Source organism: Hevea brasiliensis, chromosome 13 (genome assembly GCF_030052815.1).
Source record: "Hevea brasiliensis isolate MT/VB/25A 57/8 chromosome 13, ASM3005281v1, whole genome shotgun sequence".
NCBI lineage: Eukaryota > Viridiplantae > Streptophyta > Magnoliopsida > Malpighiales > Euphorbiaceae > Hevea > Hevea brasiliensis.
This window is the reverse complement of record NC_079505.1, coordinates 68,555,704-68,571,420: the sequence shown is the minus strand read 5'-3', so window position 1 is coordinate 68,571,420 and position 15,717 is coordinate 68,555,704. Positions and strand designations below refer to the sequence as shown.

Below are 15,717 nucleotides of genomic sequence, written 5' to 3'. Positions count from 1 at the left end.
TTTTAACGTTTTTATGTTCTTTGTTTTGGGTTTTACAAACGATTTCAGATAAATTGAGAAAAATAAAAATCAATTGTATTAATCGAACCCGTTTTCACTTGTCTTTTTAAAAGGAAACTAAAAAACTGAAAATCACAACATATCTCTTAACACACTTAAAAATCAAATAAACATAAAACAATAATTTTTTTTTTTATGGAACATCTAATGTATGTATGCTATCACTCATAATAATATAAATTTCGTTCTTTATAGTTCATAAAAATTATTTTTTTAATAGATATATGATGCATTATTTTTAATAAAAATTCATAAAAATCATTCTCCAACAAAAGAAAATTTTCAAAATCCTTACACATTTCATTGGGCCTTGTGGTGGGCTTGTTTGTGTGTGGGCTTTGTGGTCCGCATTAATAATAAGAATGGACCTCAGCCTCAGAGTCCAAAAATAAGATGATAACGGCAACCGTTTTGTATTTAAGAATACAACGGTGTTTCCTTCAAAAATTCCTTAAATTTAAATTCCTGTCCCCTCATCTGAAGAAGAAATTCTCTCTCAAATTTTTCAGCCTGACTCCACACTCACGGCCGCTGTTCGTTCAATTGTAGCCAACGGTGAATCTCCGATCAGAAAATCCCTAATCGTCGATATTAAATCCTCTAATTGATTACCTGCTTTAGCTTAAACCCTTTATCGTTGTTTTTCTTTCTCTTCAGTCTGCTATAAGCAAGCGCTTCGATTTTGCAATTTCAGAAATCTTCAATTCTCAAATGGGTCTGTCTCCATTCAAGCAGGACATTGATGAGCTCATAAATGAATTTGTTGAGGTCTATTGGTTGTTGCTTTAGTTTTTTTCCACGTGTTTGGATTTTTTCTTCTCCTCACAATTTTTTTTTTTTGGTATTTTTAATTGTTTTGATTAACAATTTTGGAGTTTTGGTGCTTCCAGGGTGAATCAACAACTTTTGCTGATATGAAGAAAGTGTGGCTCGCTAGGAAGTTCACTTATATCTTTGACGCTATTCCTTCCACCAATATGGCTTTCTTTATGCAATCACTGTATGCTCATACTATAGGTAAGCTCTTTCCCTCTTAATTTTCATATCTCTATGCTAAATTATTATGTGCTATTAATTTCATAGCTAGAATTTTAGTGAATATGTGTTTCTTGTAATTATATGAAATTATTGTTGGGGGGATAGTGGCATTGCTGATTCAGGTGAATAGAAGAGCTTTGTGATTCTTATTTTTTGGTAAATATTAATCATTTGAACATCTTATTTCCATATTATTAACCCCTTTTCCCTACCAGTGGTCTACTTTGTTTTACTTTATATTCTAGTTTAGGCCATCAAGTTATTCCTTTATGCCCTTAGCCAATGTCATCTTTTGACTTTTTTCGTCTTTGCCTTAACTTTTCTTTCTAATTTTTACTGGCAAATAACCCTGTTGGCCCCTTTTCTTTTGTGCAAACACTTTCTTTCCTTTATATTTTCTTAGTGATGAAATTAATTCCATAGTTTGTTCATTGGTTGTAAATGTATTTCTCAACCACAATACTTTTCTTGGTATAAAGCAGTGCAAGGTTCTGATATTCAGTAGGTTAGACATTTTTTTAACCCCGAATGGATAATTTTAATCCAAAACAATGTAACAGCAGCTTTTTACAGTGCGAACCTTTTTTTTTTCCTCTCTTTGGGGATTAAATTATATGAACTAATTACCTTAAGTCTTGATTTAGTGCGAACATTTTCTGTTCAGTTTCTACCTTGTATTTAAAGTTAAATTTGTTATTTAAGTTTCAGTCTACATTGCTTTCTCCTGTGATCTTGGCAATCCTATCAAAATGATAGCCCATTAGATTTAGCCATAAAGAGAGTTAATTCAGATAATGATATCCATAAAGCTATTTGGCATTTGGTGCATGTTTTTACGTTGGAAGTTTGCATTCTATGTTTTCTTTATTTTCTGCTTATGCATTGCTTCCTTGCATGTAATGATTTGCAGGTTACATGGTCAGTACTGGTTCTTTGTCTAAAAGACTAGGTGGGCTATATTGCCTTTACTGCCTATATGAGACTCAACCATTCAAGCCTCCTTTTAAAATCTATCTCTCTCTTGGTAAGTTTGTATTTACTGCATGAAACTTATATTGTGTGAGCTTGGAGTTGAGAATTTATTTTGATAACTGTCTATCATTCATAATGTGAAGTGATTTTTCTACTTTCTTTACATTTATGGAAGGAAAATGATATACAATTTGGCTTTTTAATTAATTCTTTGACTGTTTATGTTAGACATAAAAATTGTTTATTAGAGAGTATCTGTGTGGCTTTTGGCCCATTATTCCATTAACACATACTGGTATTATAATGTAAATTTGAACTTTTACAATTTGTTTGATAAGGGGGTAACTGAGCATTGTTGTGATTTATTCGATATTAGTTTCACAAAATCTGCCATCACCCTTACCTTGTATTCAGCAGGGGAAAAAAGTTTTCCTCACTGTGTTTACAACATCAATATGATGAATTTTCTTTCATCAGTTGATTTTAGGTTCATAATTACAATTTGAACATGCTTATTGGCTTTTTTCCCCCTTTTGGAGGCTTCTTATTTGTTTTAATTATGTTGAATCTTTAGTAATTGAGTTATATGCTTGCTAAAACTTGTCCTTTATTTTTCCCATTCATCTTTCTTCCATGTCTAATCTGACAGGAGAACTGAAGAAACTTAAGATCCTTGTCATTGATGCAAAAGAGCAGGGTATAAAAGTTGTACCCACATTGGTCAACAGAATGCTGGAGAAGAACGTCTTTCTCTTTGGGTTTGTGGACTTAAATGCAGCCTCTGTTTCTCAGACAGTGAATCAACTCACAGAGTTGCAGAATGCCCGTGTGCAACTTGCATATAAGAAGTATGCTTCTGACATACATACCTATATACACTCATGCTTGAACATATTTTTCCTGATTTCAACTACCTCTGATGTGCATCTTATTATTGTTTTATTGCTTTCCTCTTGACAGGTTATTTGCTAATACTCGCATTGAACAATTCCTCCACATGGACTTGGTAAGTTACAAGTTCTTGTGGTAATAAAGTATACAACATGAAATCTATGGCTCTCAAATGCACAGCCAGCTATATATGTTATCAAGAGTTGGCTTAACAAAAATAGCTGCAATTTTAATCCAATGTCAATGTTCAATATAGTTGCGGTTGAGCATGAAAAGTACTTCAACTTCCGATCAAATTTCAATGTTCTGAACTTCTAATCATTCCACCTTGTGGTATGCATATATCATTTTTTCTATTTGAGATATTTCCAGACACTAAATCTCATCTGCTCAAAGTTTTGAGCCTGGCTGATCCAGCCAGTAGACCTATGAAATGTTATTTAATTATTAAACTGGTTGGGTAATACTGCTTGTAATTTAAATACTAACAGCAAGAATGGAGAGGTTTCAGGTTTCAATAGATCAGTTATCAGATTTTTTGAAATGTTCTTTCTTTTCAGTTCATAATAATCAGACTATTTATATAATTATTTATATTCTTCCTTCTAGATCCTATGATTTTCTTCTTGTTGGTCCTCTTCAAATAAGTTTGTCGATTGAACACGTGGCTCATTTTCTTACTCTTCCATATACCAGGGTATGGAATTAGATTTTAACACACTGAAGAAAACATCAACAGAATATGCAGAGGCCAAGAAGCAAGCCATCCAAGGTATGTTCATTGTTTTCACTTCATTCCCACATCCCCCTCTAGTTTAGCAATTATAGGATAATTATGCATCTATTTATGTAATTACTGTGGATGGAATTTGACAAAATTTTGAAAAGAAAAAAATGTCAGATTATTCTTTCACATAGCTTCAGCAATTTTTGGAATCCCACATTATCTTCACACTATTAAGCAACTTAATTTCTTTTGAAAGAGGCCAGCAAAGTGGTAGACGTCCAAAATATACAGCACATAACAGATGATAAAGAATTGATTGGAGATGTAGTGGAGAACATCACAGGGTCCTGGAATTTCCAAAGAGAAGCATTCTATCAGCAAACAGGATTGAACCAGCACACCACTCCAGCACAAGGGCAACAGCTTGAACATCATGAAAAGCAAGATGATGATGAATTTGGTCGACAATTGGAACTGCAACTAGTTGAAGATGAGTCACAACAACAGAAGCAAGAGGATGATGAATTTGCTCAACTAGAGATGGAATTGTTTGGGAACCAATAACAATGCACAAAGAGTAGGATGATGAGGAATTTAGTCATGAAGTCATAGGCAACCAGGAGGACTGTTATGGTTTAGTGCACTTACCTATCTAGGCCTATGATTTTTGCTAGATTTTGCATATGGAAGTGCTGCAGTTTACTTGTCAAGACCAAACAATGTTTTGAAATTGGCAATTTATGAAGAAATTTGTTAGTTATTGGAGATGTTCAATTTATTGGGAAAAGGGTTATCAGCTTTTCTTAGGGTATTTCATGAGTTTATCTCATTTATCTGTCATGTAAATATTGGCATGGATGTCCTTTAGCCAAAAACTGAAGAATGCAAACAGTTAGTATGATGAATTTCCAGTCCAATCTGTTTGAAGAAAGGTTATCTTAGGGCTTATCTACCATCTTAGTTTTAAAATTTTTGTAGCCTTTGATGTCTTTCTGGCCTACAGTGCACCTTTCTATCCTGTTGCTGAGGAGATGGGTATAGACATTCATCAGTCCTTCATCAAGTGTATAAGTACTGTTACTTACCTTTGTATGCTGAGGAGATAGTTTGCTACTCTCATCCACATTGAACTTGCTTTAAAACTAGATGTTGTGAAGAACCCTATTTGGTGGATAAGCATACATGGAATATAACAAACTTATATCTATAGATTACAGATTCTTTATCTCAAAATTTTGATCATGATCATTGATAAAGTCCTTAAGCAAAACGACATAGTGTATTCGAACTTCCAGACATTCGAACAGAACCAAGTCATTTGAAGAGCAAATGATGTTTGCAGGTTTACACTTATGGCTTAGTCATGGTACAAAACCTTTCAAGTTCTGAACAATTGCATTTGCTATAAAACTACACACTGTACGCTGAAAATTTGCTACCAGTAGAGGAATGAACAAATATTTATATGATTTTGAAAAATGTGAAGCTTGACTACAAGTGGGCAATTCCTAATCCCTCCCAGCCTAAAAAGAATCTGTTAGTAATCTAATATAAATGTTAACAGTGCTCAGTTCACCCGCAGATTGCAGCTACCACGTTTCATACCTTTTGCTTTCTTTGGGTTTACTGCTCTCAAACAACTAGAGATCTGCAATATCCTCTCAAGGTTATAGACATGAACATCTGTTGAGCATCTTCAGCCCTTATTATTGATAAAATAATTCCCAAAGCAACCTATAGGAAGAAAAAGAATTAATGTCGAGCAATTTTTTTAGCCCCCATCCACATGCGCTTTGCAGATGGCAATGGAATATCAAGCCACCAGCACCATGAATAGACACAACAAACAATTGGACAACCAAGCTCAATGAACAAGGGTTTACTATACAAACCCCAAAACAAAAACAATGATTCCTTCCAGTGCATCTTGAATATTGATATTCCATTTTCAGAACTAATATTAGCGAAGAAAAGATGGGATTTTTGTGTTTTCGGGTAGTGATTAGACTGTGCTTGAGTTTTGCTGGTGATGTACATGAATCCCATTTTGGATTCCTATAGGTTAGAAGGTCAAAGAATTACTTGAGAATAGTTCTCCAAACGGTGACGTAAAATTTGGAATATGGGATGTGGACAGATGCTTAAAAATCTAACTCAAGCAATGTTAAAAATGTTGTCAAGATCTTGAAACGACAACAGGGAAAAACTAGACTTGAAATTGTAGAATGAGAAAGGCCCAGTCAATATCTTCTTAGCTGATAATGGCTTGTCAGAATCAAATTTTTGATAAGTTGCTGTTAAAGTTACACAACTTTTGAGTTTGATTAAAAGTAATTTTCCAACAAAAGCAGAAGTTAAAGGAGTAGACGCAGGGACCCTGCAGCTATACATTCCATTCTCCAATGGTGAACGCCAGAAGAAAGTTTTATCCCATATTCTGTTCTGCAATTGCCGCTTTCTTGAATCTTGCTCGATAATTGAAATTTTTTCTTGAGCAAAGAACCTTTCCATCTTGAGCAACAGACCGTTTTCGACAAATCTTTTGCAAATGACATGACGAGTTTAGTCATGGAAACAAAGGCAATCGAAGTATTTTCTGATTTGGCAATATATGGAAGAATTCATAGGCATTGGAACTTGATGGATTTTTCTTGTGTAAACCTAATCTACCATATACTCAAAATACAAAATATAATAGAATTCACTTTTTAAATATATAATCTATAATACACCGAATCTGGCAAGAATTTCCTTTTCTGATGATACTAATTGATCTGCAGTATACCTAAGACACAAAATATGATAAAACTCACTTATTAAATATTTAGTTCATAATAAATCGAATCTCAATAAGAATTCCTTTTCTGATTGGTACATTAGTTTACATCATTTTATCTGTGAAAATTTGAGGAAGGATGTTTGCAACCAAAAATGTGAAGAAAGCAACTTTAGGTCTGTTTTAGAACGTGCTGGTTTCACTTGATCAATCGAAAACGGGAAGTCATCATAAAATGTTGACAATGTGCGGTGTTGATGATTCCAATTTCTTTAATGACTTAACAACAGAGGCACAGATTGGTTAACCACATGATTATAACACAACAATGCAGTAATTTATAACTAGTACATAAAAGAAACTTTACTGGAATCTTCCCCTCCAATTAATACGTTACATGAACTCTTTAGGCCAAAAATAGAAGAAAATTGAGAGGGGAAATGGTAATTATTTCCATAATAATCCCCAAATTGCCTAGCATCTGCCCACATCCAGCCCTTCATGATCTACCAACCCTAGTAAAATATTAATCTACAATTCAACCTCAACGGTATGAAGTTTACCCTCTTCAGGCAAGCCATCCAAGCTAAAAGTAACCAATCCAGCTGACGAATCGTACGCAAAATCAACCACATTGGAGTCCACAGTGCAGCTACTTGGTCTCGTAGACGAATAAACACCAAAGTTGCCACACCCTTTAACCTCCATGCAAATTTTACCTACTATTTCACCACTGCAATTCTCCACCCTTCCATCACTCGCAGCACTGTTTTCATCAAGCTCTGATAGTTTTGCTCCTTCTTTCACTTCATACTTAAGCACCTCAATGGCTCCACCAGCGTTGTACATGTCAATGAGCCCAAAAGGTGCGAGGCTAAACCCAGGTGCTAAAACCTTGATGGGTGTCACAGTGAAGATGTCATGCTCAAGGACTTTGAGTGACACCGGCAAGGCTGAATTATAAGGGAGAATGGTAATTTCACCAGTCCGGTGGCAGTAGACAGCACAGTCACCGTTCCAGTCGGAATCTGTGGCTGCTTCAGCAATGAGATGGACATCACGGCCCTTGATGGGTCCAGTTAAAGCATCAGAGTTGGTTTGGTGGAAAGTATTCTTCCTTTCAACACTGTTCCAGGCCGCACCTTGGCAATTGTAAACTCCTAGAACTCCTGTATATTTGTTCATGTTCCATATCTTCAACAAGCTGCAATCAAAGAAGAGTTTTATTAACAAACTGCAAGAGCATAATTTTAGAATCCGAAAGGCAGGGGATGTCATAATGTCTTACCTAACACCATCGCGTGAGGGGTCAGAGAACAAACAGTCACGGGTAGGGCGGCCAGGCAAACGGGCACGAAGAATAGACCCATCAGGCAGGACCAGCTTCTTTAGTACCTTAAAGTCGTGCTTGCGAGGCTCATCACTACTCATCGTAAAAAAGGTTCATAACAATTAGCAAAACACAGTACTAATACTAAAAGCATTAAAAGGAGTCACACGTTCGAACACAATCGAAGCTCAATACCTCACATAGACAGGGCCACCGCTGATAGCCCTGGCAGATGCATGATATTCAGCAGCTGAATGGAGGGAATGGAACATATCCCAATCAGGCTGCATGATTTCTCCTAGAAAAACACTGTTATATGCCACTGCTGCTATATGGATTGTGTGTGAAACTGGATCCCGTGGGAAGAAATCATCTGATGCTCTCACCACCGCCGTTTGTTTCGAGCTGTTCCATATGCCCACATCAGATAAATAAGAACCCCATAAAAATTCTTCATTCTTCAATCATTAACTAATTAAAGGAGAAAAAAAAAAAACACTCACCAATACAATGCATCAGTATTATGACTCATGCAAGCAATGCAGCCATTATCAGGGAAGTTCCTGGCCACAGACGCATCAAGAGCCTGATGATACTGCCTAGTCAACTCTACCCTTCCTCCCAAACCACCACCCAGCGTCTCCAATATGCACTGCACGTCCACCTTAACCCCATCTATACCCGCAGAAGCCAGATAACTATGCAATTTATCGTAGAATTTGTACACGCTCTTAGGATCCATCAACCCCAATCCCTGCACCTTCATTATATCAGTGTTCCATGTTGGATCATTTTCCAACACTCCCTTTGAAATCATCGGATACTTCATCAACGACCCGTATTCCTCCATTTCCTTCACTCCCGGCCGAACCCCACCCCAGTATCCGGTAATAGCGTGCCATACATACACGTATTTCAACCCGTGCTTCTGTTTCGCGATGTTTACGATATTCTTTATCCCTACCATTGGTTCATCTTTCTTTTGGAATTTCGAATTTTCTTCGATTCCAGTCAACCTAAGCAACTGCTGCTGTTTGTTCTCGTCGGTTTCCTCCTGTGGGTCGCCACCAACTGATTGCCATCCATCGTCGATGATCACGAATTTTGGAGGTGTCCCACCGGCGGCTAAACTATCGAGCCCAGCCTCCACTCCTTCTTGAGTCACTTCATGGTAAAATGCATCCCAGGTGCACCATCCGAAATAGTCTACGATCCCAGGCAATTTTTTCTCGTGCCGTTGACGGAAAGTTTTTAAATGTAACTTAACTGATCTTATTGCATCTGCAATCGTACCAAACGGATCTGTACCGGCGTGAATGAACAAAGAGTTCGAAAACGACGACGCTTTGGTTTCAGGGTCGCCGCTTTCCAAACAGAGCTCGAGCTCGTCGTTCATGTTTCCCTGCAAAGAAGCTCTAAAAGATCCTTCAATCAAAGGAAGGAAAACTGTGTAAATTATCTGATTCTCTTCGTTTCCGTAGTCGGATTCGAGTTGGGAACCATCCTTAGTCTCGACTAGCAAAAATTGCGTCTCCAGAGGAATGTCCCTCCCGTGATCTCCCATTTTCTGGGCCATCCAGTAAAGCTTGAACCGGAAGCAGGCCATGAACCGGACTTCCCGTAAAGTGCCCAAAGGCACCACTTGGCGACTGTTTTCTTCATTGAAAACAGCTCCCAGAAAGACCCCTTCGACGGAACCGGAGGAATCACCGGATGTTGGTATCACATTGTCCGGTACTCCACTCACGATCGTACGATCTTTCACAATTAGTTTCCTGTCATGGATCCGAACCACCGGTTTGATCGTCATCGTGGGTGCTTCTCTGCAATCATAAACAAAACAATATACACTTAAAAAACGAAAATATTTCAAAAAAAAAAAAAAGAAATGGATCATAATTAATAACACAATGAGCTCGTAAGCTACCTTAATACCGATTACCCAAGAAACAAACAAAAAGAATCAGCAACTAAAATTTTCTGGGAAACCAAACAGGTATAGGTATAGATGGAAAACAGAGAGCTGGTTACTGGTTGCTCTTGAGATGTGAAGAGAACAGACAGCAGAGAGAGCCCAATGGATGATTGGATTGCAGGTAAATGGTTGATATTTATAGGGGGAATTCAAAAAGGATTGATACTGTAACAAGAAATTGAAATCATTTCTTGCGTATCTCTGCAACCTGGTGTTCCTCTCGACTTCATTCGCGCAGCTTATCCATTGCCAGCAGCAAAGAAATGATTTTTATTGGCCAGACACGTTCTACAATAACTCAGGAATGTCTTTTATTATTTAATTCTGTAATAATAATTTCTTTCGATATTTAAATATATATATTCTTGATACAGCTTCCTAAAACATATAATTAATTCAATAATTATGGGATTCATTTGGTTTGGCAATTTAAGGATTATAATAAAAAATTTTAATTAAAGATAATATTATCAAATATAATAATATTATAATTATACATTATAAATAAAAATATAATTTTATAATTATATTAATTAATAATATTTATATAATTATATAATTAATTTATTATTATTAATTATTATCTATATTTTATATAAAAAAATTAAATTATTTGTAAATTTATGTTCTTTTTCTTAATTAATTTGATATAATATTTGCTAATATTATTTCAATGCACTTCTAATTTATTTATTGTCTTTTTTATAAATCTATACTCACAAAAATTTGTATGAACTGTATCATTAATAAAAAAATTAATTTAAACTTATTGAAAAATTAAAAAATAAATAACATAAAATTAAATATATAAATTAAATGATATATTATTAAAAAATAATTAATTTAATTAAAATAAAAAATAATTAATAATCTTTTCATATCTTAAAAAATAATTTTTTTAAAAAATATCATTTTCAGTTAGGCTCTTTGGCAATGATGAAAAATTATATTATATAATAGTGATTTTATATAAGATGTTCTGTATAAAGTCATGAATTAATTATAAAATAATAATTAAATTATAATAAATTAAAAAAATTTTAAATAATAATTATTATCTTATATTTAATTATTATTTTATAATTAATTTATTATTTTATATTAAATATTAACATAAAATTATAATTATACTATATAATATCTCGCCTCCGACGGCTGTACCAATAATCACATGAGGTTTCTCGCTTCTCGGTTATTCTATGAAATAATGGTGTTAACCTTGACACGTGTATGCTCAATTCCACGCTTGGATAATGTGAACGTGTCAACTAGGTTTGTCTGGTACGTTGGTTTGCTTGTAGTTTGTACTGATTTGCAATGTATCCACGTATCCTCTTTTGACGTTTCCTTCGTAATTAAATTGAGAAACGACACAAATTGGCAGTCCATTAGGATCATCCCACGTGGCTCCAGGTGGTCTAAGATCATCTCACGGGTGGTGATTTCTTTTCTTGTTTAAATCCCAAATATTTCCACAGTCAATCTCATTATCGATTTGATTTAATAGTGTTTTGATCAATCACTTCTTCACCAAATAGTTATGTAATCTTCACTTAATTGCAAAAATAATCCTAAAGTCAGTAGATTTTATCTGAAAATTTCATTTTATTTTTAATAAAAAAATCTTTTAATACGAATAAATAAAATCTCTTTCGTCTCCCTCAAACTCTTTGTTCAATCTACCAAGATCACTTCTGAAGAAGTAGGCGTATGATAATTCATGGTGTGTATGAAGTTCTTTCTTACTATTCAATCAAGATTTTTTTAAATTATTTTTTTTTAATTTAAACAGAATCTAAAGATCAAAGTTTCCTTTTTAATAATTAAATAAAAAATATTTTATGATAAAATTAAAAATAAAAAGTTTCCTTCCTAATGATAAAATTAATATTTAATTCTAAAATTAAAATTTTCAGATAAAATTAAAAAAAAAAAACTAAGTTTAAGATCTTTTTAAATTAATTATTTTTTTTTAAAATAGAATCTGAAGATCAAAGTTTCCTTTTTAATAATTAAATAAAAAAAATTTTGATTAGAAGATTATAATCCAGCACAATAAACTTTTATCATGTTGAGAAGGCCAATGAGTTTTTTAATCATGCCAATTTTATTTTAATTTTTAAATTGATAAAGATGCTTAATTTAAAAAATATATATATTTTAAATATTATATTTATTAATATTTAGGCATTGATGAAAAATATTTTCCTGTAAAATACTTTTCATATTTTTTAATATTTAAAATATTTAGAAAATAAATTAATAAAAAAATGTTTTTATAATAAAAAAAATTATGTCACTTTAAAAAATAATAATTTTCCTTTTAAATTTTAATAATATTATTAAAATGTAATACTACTTACACATTTATAATATAAATATAAATTATTAATTTAATATTATAATTAAATAAAAAAATATCAAACACTCTACGTTAACTAAAAAAAAATCATAATGTAAGTTGAATTGGACAAGAAGCTAATAAATAAATTCAATAAAATTAGAATAACAGCTTGCACGAACATCTTTGTTAAGTTGAACAAGTGATCTAAAATTGAAATTAAATTGATAGTTTTGATCAGTTAGGAATTTAGAATTAGATTTAAATGATTTGTCTTTAGTTTTAATTTTAATTTAATATAATTTATTCAATTTAATTTGATTTATTAAATTTAACAATTAAAATTTTTTAAAAAGTGAAATTTTTAAATTTTAAATTAAATTAAATTAAAATCATTTCAATTTAATTTTGATTTAAATAAATTTGAGTTAATTTATTTTGATTTTATATTAATTTAATTTTAATTGAGTCAATTTGAATACAGTTTCATTCAAACCAATCGAACGATAGAAGAAAATTAATAGGCCGAGACAATAATTCAAGAAAAATGATATGAGTTTACTTAGATTCGGATCAATCGTAATTAAAATATTAGAACTAACTAATCAATTAGTTCTAATATTATCCAACTTGAGTTAAATAATAGAAAAAAATTAAAAGATCGAGACAATAATTCAAGAAAAATGATATGAATTTACTTAAATTTAAATAAATTATTATTAAAATATTAAAACTAACTAATCAATTAATTAGTCTTTCACTCATATAAGTCATTTGAATTTATTATAATTTTTAGATGTCCGACTCTTGATATGCTCTTTCAAGATCTCGAGTGGTAATCATGTTCGTTGAAACCTTTATGCGTGGGACACGAACACAAATCTGGCCATGTCTAATTGAAGCTGGAACCGGCAACTAGGTCCTGAAATCTAGCAAGTGGACTATGCCATGACAACACGGATCTATTAATTATTAATTATTCTAAAAGTATCAAATTCTTGATATTGATTGAAATGTTAAGATATTGTGTCAATTATTGGGATGAATTATTCTTGTTCATCCATCAACCAATCTATCCTTAAATAAAGATTGTATATATGTGAATTATTGGGATGAATCATGTTTATATATGGATATGTCTTTAGGGGAAATGTGAGTATGTTTTTTTCATTTTCTTTTTTAATGAAAATATTTACGTCATGCTAATGCAATGTTTATGATAACCCATTTCAATTCAATTTATCCATTTGAATAAATCCTTTATTAAGAAATTTTTTATTATTAAAATTTATTTTTTAAAAATATTAGTCAATTAAAGATTTATAATTAATAAGTGTAATAATATTAAGTAAAGTTAATTAGTCAATGATTTTTCTTTTGTAAACAAAAGTTTTATAGACATTTCAACAAAAGATGGAAATTTATATATATATATATATATATATAATAAAAAGAATTAAAATATACCAATAAAAAGTTTTTGATATATAATGTTTATCACTAAATCCGTCCCAAGTCCCAATTCAATTATTAAATATCAAAATTACAATTGCTTAATTAAATCATTAAAAAAATGAGTTCGAGTCACTTATCATAAGTTAATTCTAACCAAATATTATATATAGGTTGTACTCGATTTAAATGGATTCACAGTTTTTTCATATTTTTAAAATTTTTATAATTCAATTTTTATTGAATATATATATTTATATATATATATATAATTGAAAATTAAATATTATTTTAAAAATTATTATTCAATAAAAAATAAACACGAATAAAAAATAAAAGAACTTTATTATGTGTCTTTAATATATACTAGTTTTTCTAAACGTGCATTTGACGTTGTCTCAATTCATAACATGTACTTGTAACTTTTTTTTTTTATTTGTAGTTTTTTATTAATTTTGGTCTATGATATAATATTATCGTAATATATTGATTTTCAACATTTGATTAAATTTTATTTATTTTTATAATATTAAATTATTATGACACTTAATTAAAATTAATTTATATAAATAGTTAATTTACTTTTAAAATTACCTAGGTTGACATATAACAATAATTTTTTTCTCATTATTAATAATAATATTAGTGTTTTTATATTAATAATAACTTTAATATAATCATTCATCATAAAAAAAATAATATAAAACAAATAAATAAATAAATTATTATATTCAAGAACAAATTATATAAAAATAAATAAATTAATAATGCAAGCATCAATTAAATCTATAAGAGCTCATCATCCTTCCATGGACAATATGGAAATAGAAATGTTTGTCGCTTTGCAAATTTTGTTGGACAAAATGTTCCATCTGTCATTTCTGCATTTGGGCTTATCTCATGATATATCTAATAGTATGGATGAATTAAGTAGTCAAATGAATCCCATGAATCATGGTAGTGCATTGCCATTGGAACTAGAATCAATATAAAAACTCACTAATCTCATATGTGCCCATATACAAATAACTTTGCCTCTCAAGACTGCTCCACGAAGTCTCCATTTGCATATGGAATATTTTGATATTTCTCCTAGAAATAAAGTGGAGAGCGATATAAATCACAAAAAAAGATGAAAATGAAGTGCAGTAAGCTATAATAGAGATAAGTGTCACAAAGTGATGGCATGTCAAAAGTCATTCAGAATGCACACATATTGGTCAAATCCAATCATAGGCATTTATCTTAAAAAAGGTGATAAAAAAGAACCTAATAACATATATAACAATTTTTAGAAGACCTTAATAGGGAATAGCAAGAGAGAGAACAAAAGAAGTTATTCAATATCAATAACACACACAAACACACAACTAGCAACAACATAAACATGCAATAAGCATTCATTTGTGTGTGAGGTTTGTGCAAGGAATTTATTATTTATAAAGTAGGAGCTCAAGGAAAAAAAAAATAAAGCTTTGATATATAATACCCCATTCCATATTCTGCAACCTTGTAAGAAAATGTCACTATTTATATGTGTCAAGATAAAACTTTATTTTAGCAATTGACAATCATATCATTATATGGCTGCATATTCTAATGGTGAAATTGATCTAACTTTCTTTCAAAGAAAACCATCACACCTCAATTTAGTTGGCATATTAACACGCAATGATTTACTTCCTAATTAATAAAGCATAAATGAAAATAAATAAGAATTTGCAATGTATAGCACATCTCTTACCTCTTAATCCACATCAAGCCATTGCTACAATGTGTTCCCAACAGATTATATATTATGCAAACATATACTGTAATAATTGATGATTCATTTAATATATGAATGAGGAAACTATATAATGTAATGATCTTCAATTTTAGAATAATAGTTCGTCACTGTCCCAATAAAAAATTATTACCTTATAGATCATTCACAAAATTCCCAAATTAATGGCAAGCTAACCATAGAATTATGTTTTGTTTATACATAGAAGAAACTCAAAAAGTGATCACCACAATTCCAACATACATTATTGATAGCTCTAAAATGAACTTGTAACACTCATTCACTTCATTCTGTTAAAATATTTCAAAACGAAATTTAACATATTGGCTATAAATTCATATAAAGGAGATTCAAGATCGAATTGAAATA

The 15,717-nt window shown here is 31.4% G+C and overlaps 2 protein-coding genes across 2 annotated transcripts; one reads left to right on the top strand and one right to left on the bottom strand.

Moving 5' to 3' along the window:
* The first annotated feature begins 476 nt into the window (after positions 1-476).
* On the top strand, positions 477-4,448 carry LOC110660050 (uncharacterized). The gene is made up of 8 exons (XM_058132141.1): positions 477-615; positions 718-828; positions 951-1,077; positions 2,009-2,122; positions 2,720-2,918; positions 3,031-3,076; positions 3,658-3,733; positions 3,945-4,448. The coding sequence occupies exons 2-8, from the start codon at positions 772-774 to the stop codon at positions 4,250-4,252; spliced, it is 927 nt and encodes a 308-aa protein (XP_057988124.1). The 5' UTR covers positions 477-615; positions 718-771; the 3' UTR covers positions 4,253-4,448.
* A 2,331-nt stretch (positions 4,449-6,779) lies between these two features.
* LOC110660051 (probable galactinol--sucrose galactosyltransferase 6) lies at positions 6,780-10,023 on the bottom strand. Its single transcript, XM_021818201.2, has 5 exons — positions 9,722-10,023; positions 8,298-9,617; positions 7,990-8,199; positions 7,753-7,887; positions 6,780-7,668 (listed from the first exon to the last, which is right to left on the bottom strand). The coding sequence occupies exons 2-5, from the start codon at positions 9,602-9,604 to the stop codon at positions 6,996-6,998; spliced, it is 2,325 nt and encodes a 774-aa protein (XP_021673893.2). The 5' UTR covers positions 9,605-9,617; positions 9,722-10,023; the 3' UTR covers positions 6,780-6,995.
* Positions 10,024-15,717: the final 5,694 nt, after the last annotated feature.

Coding starts and splice junctions, on each gene's coding strand:
- LOC110660050 (XM_058132141.1), top strand. CDS start 772: ATGGGTCTGTCTCCATTCAAGCAGGACATTGATGAGCTCATAAATGAA. Junction 2,123..2,719: donor TAAAATCTATCTCTCTCTTG/GTAAGTTTGTAT, acceptor CTAATCTGACAG/GAGAACTGAAGAAACTTAAG. Junction 3,734..3,944: donor CAAGAAGCAAGCCATCCAAG/GTATGTTCATTG, acceptor TTCTTTTGAAAG/AGGCCAGCAAAGTGGTAGAC.
- LOC110660051 (XM_021818201.2), bottom strand. CDS start 9,604: ATGACGATCAAACCGGTGGTTCGGATCCATGACAGGAAACTAATTGTG. Junction 8,200..8,297: donor AATACTGATGCATTGTATTG/GTGAGTGTTTTT, acceptor CATATGGAACAG/CTCGAAACAAACGGCGGTGG. Junction 7,669..7,752: donor CCCTCACGCGATGGTGTTAG/GTAAGACATTAT, acceptor CTTTGATTGCAG/CTTGTTGAAGATATGGAACA.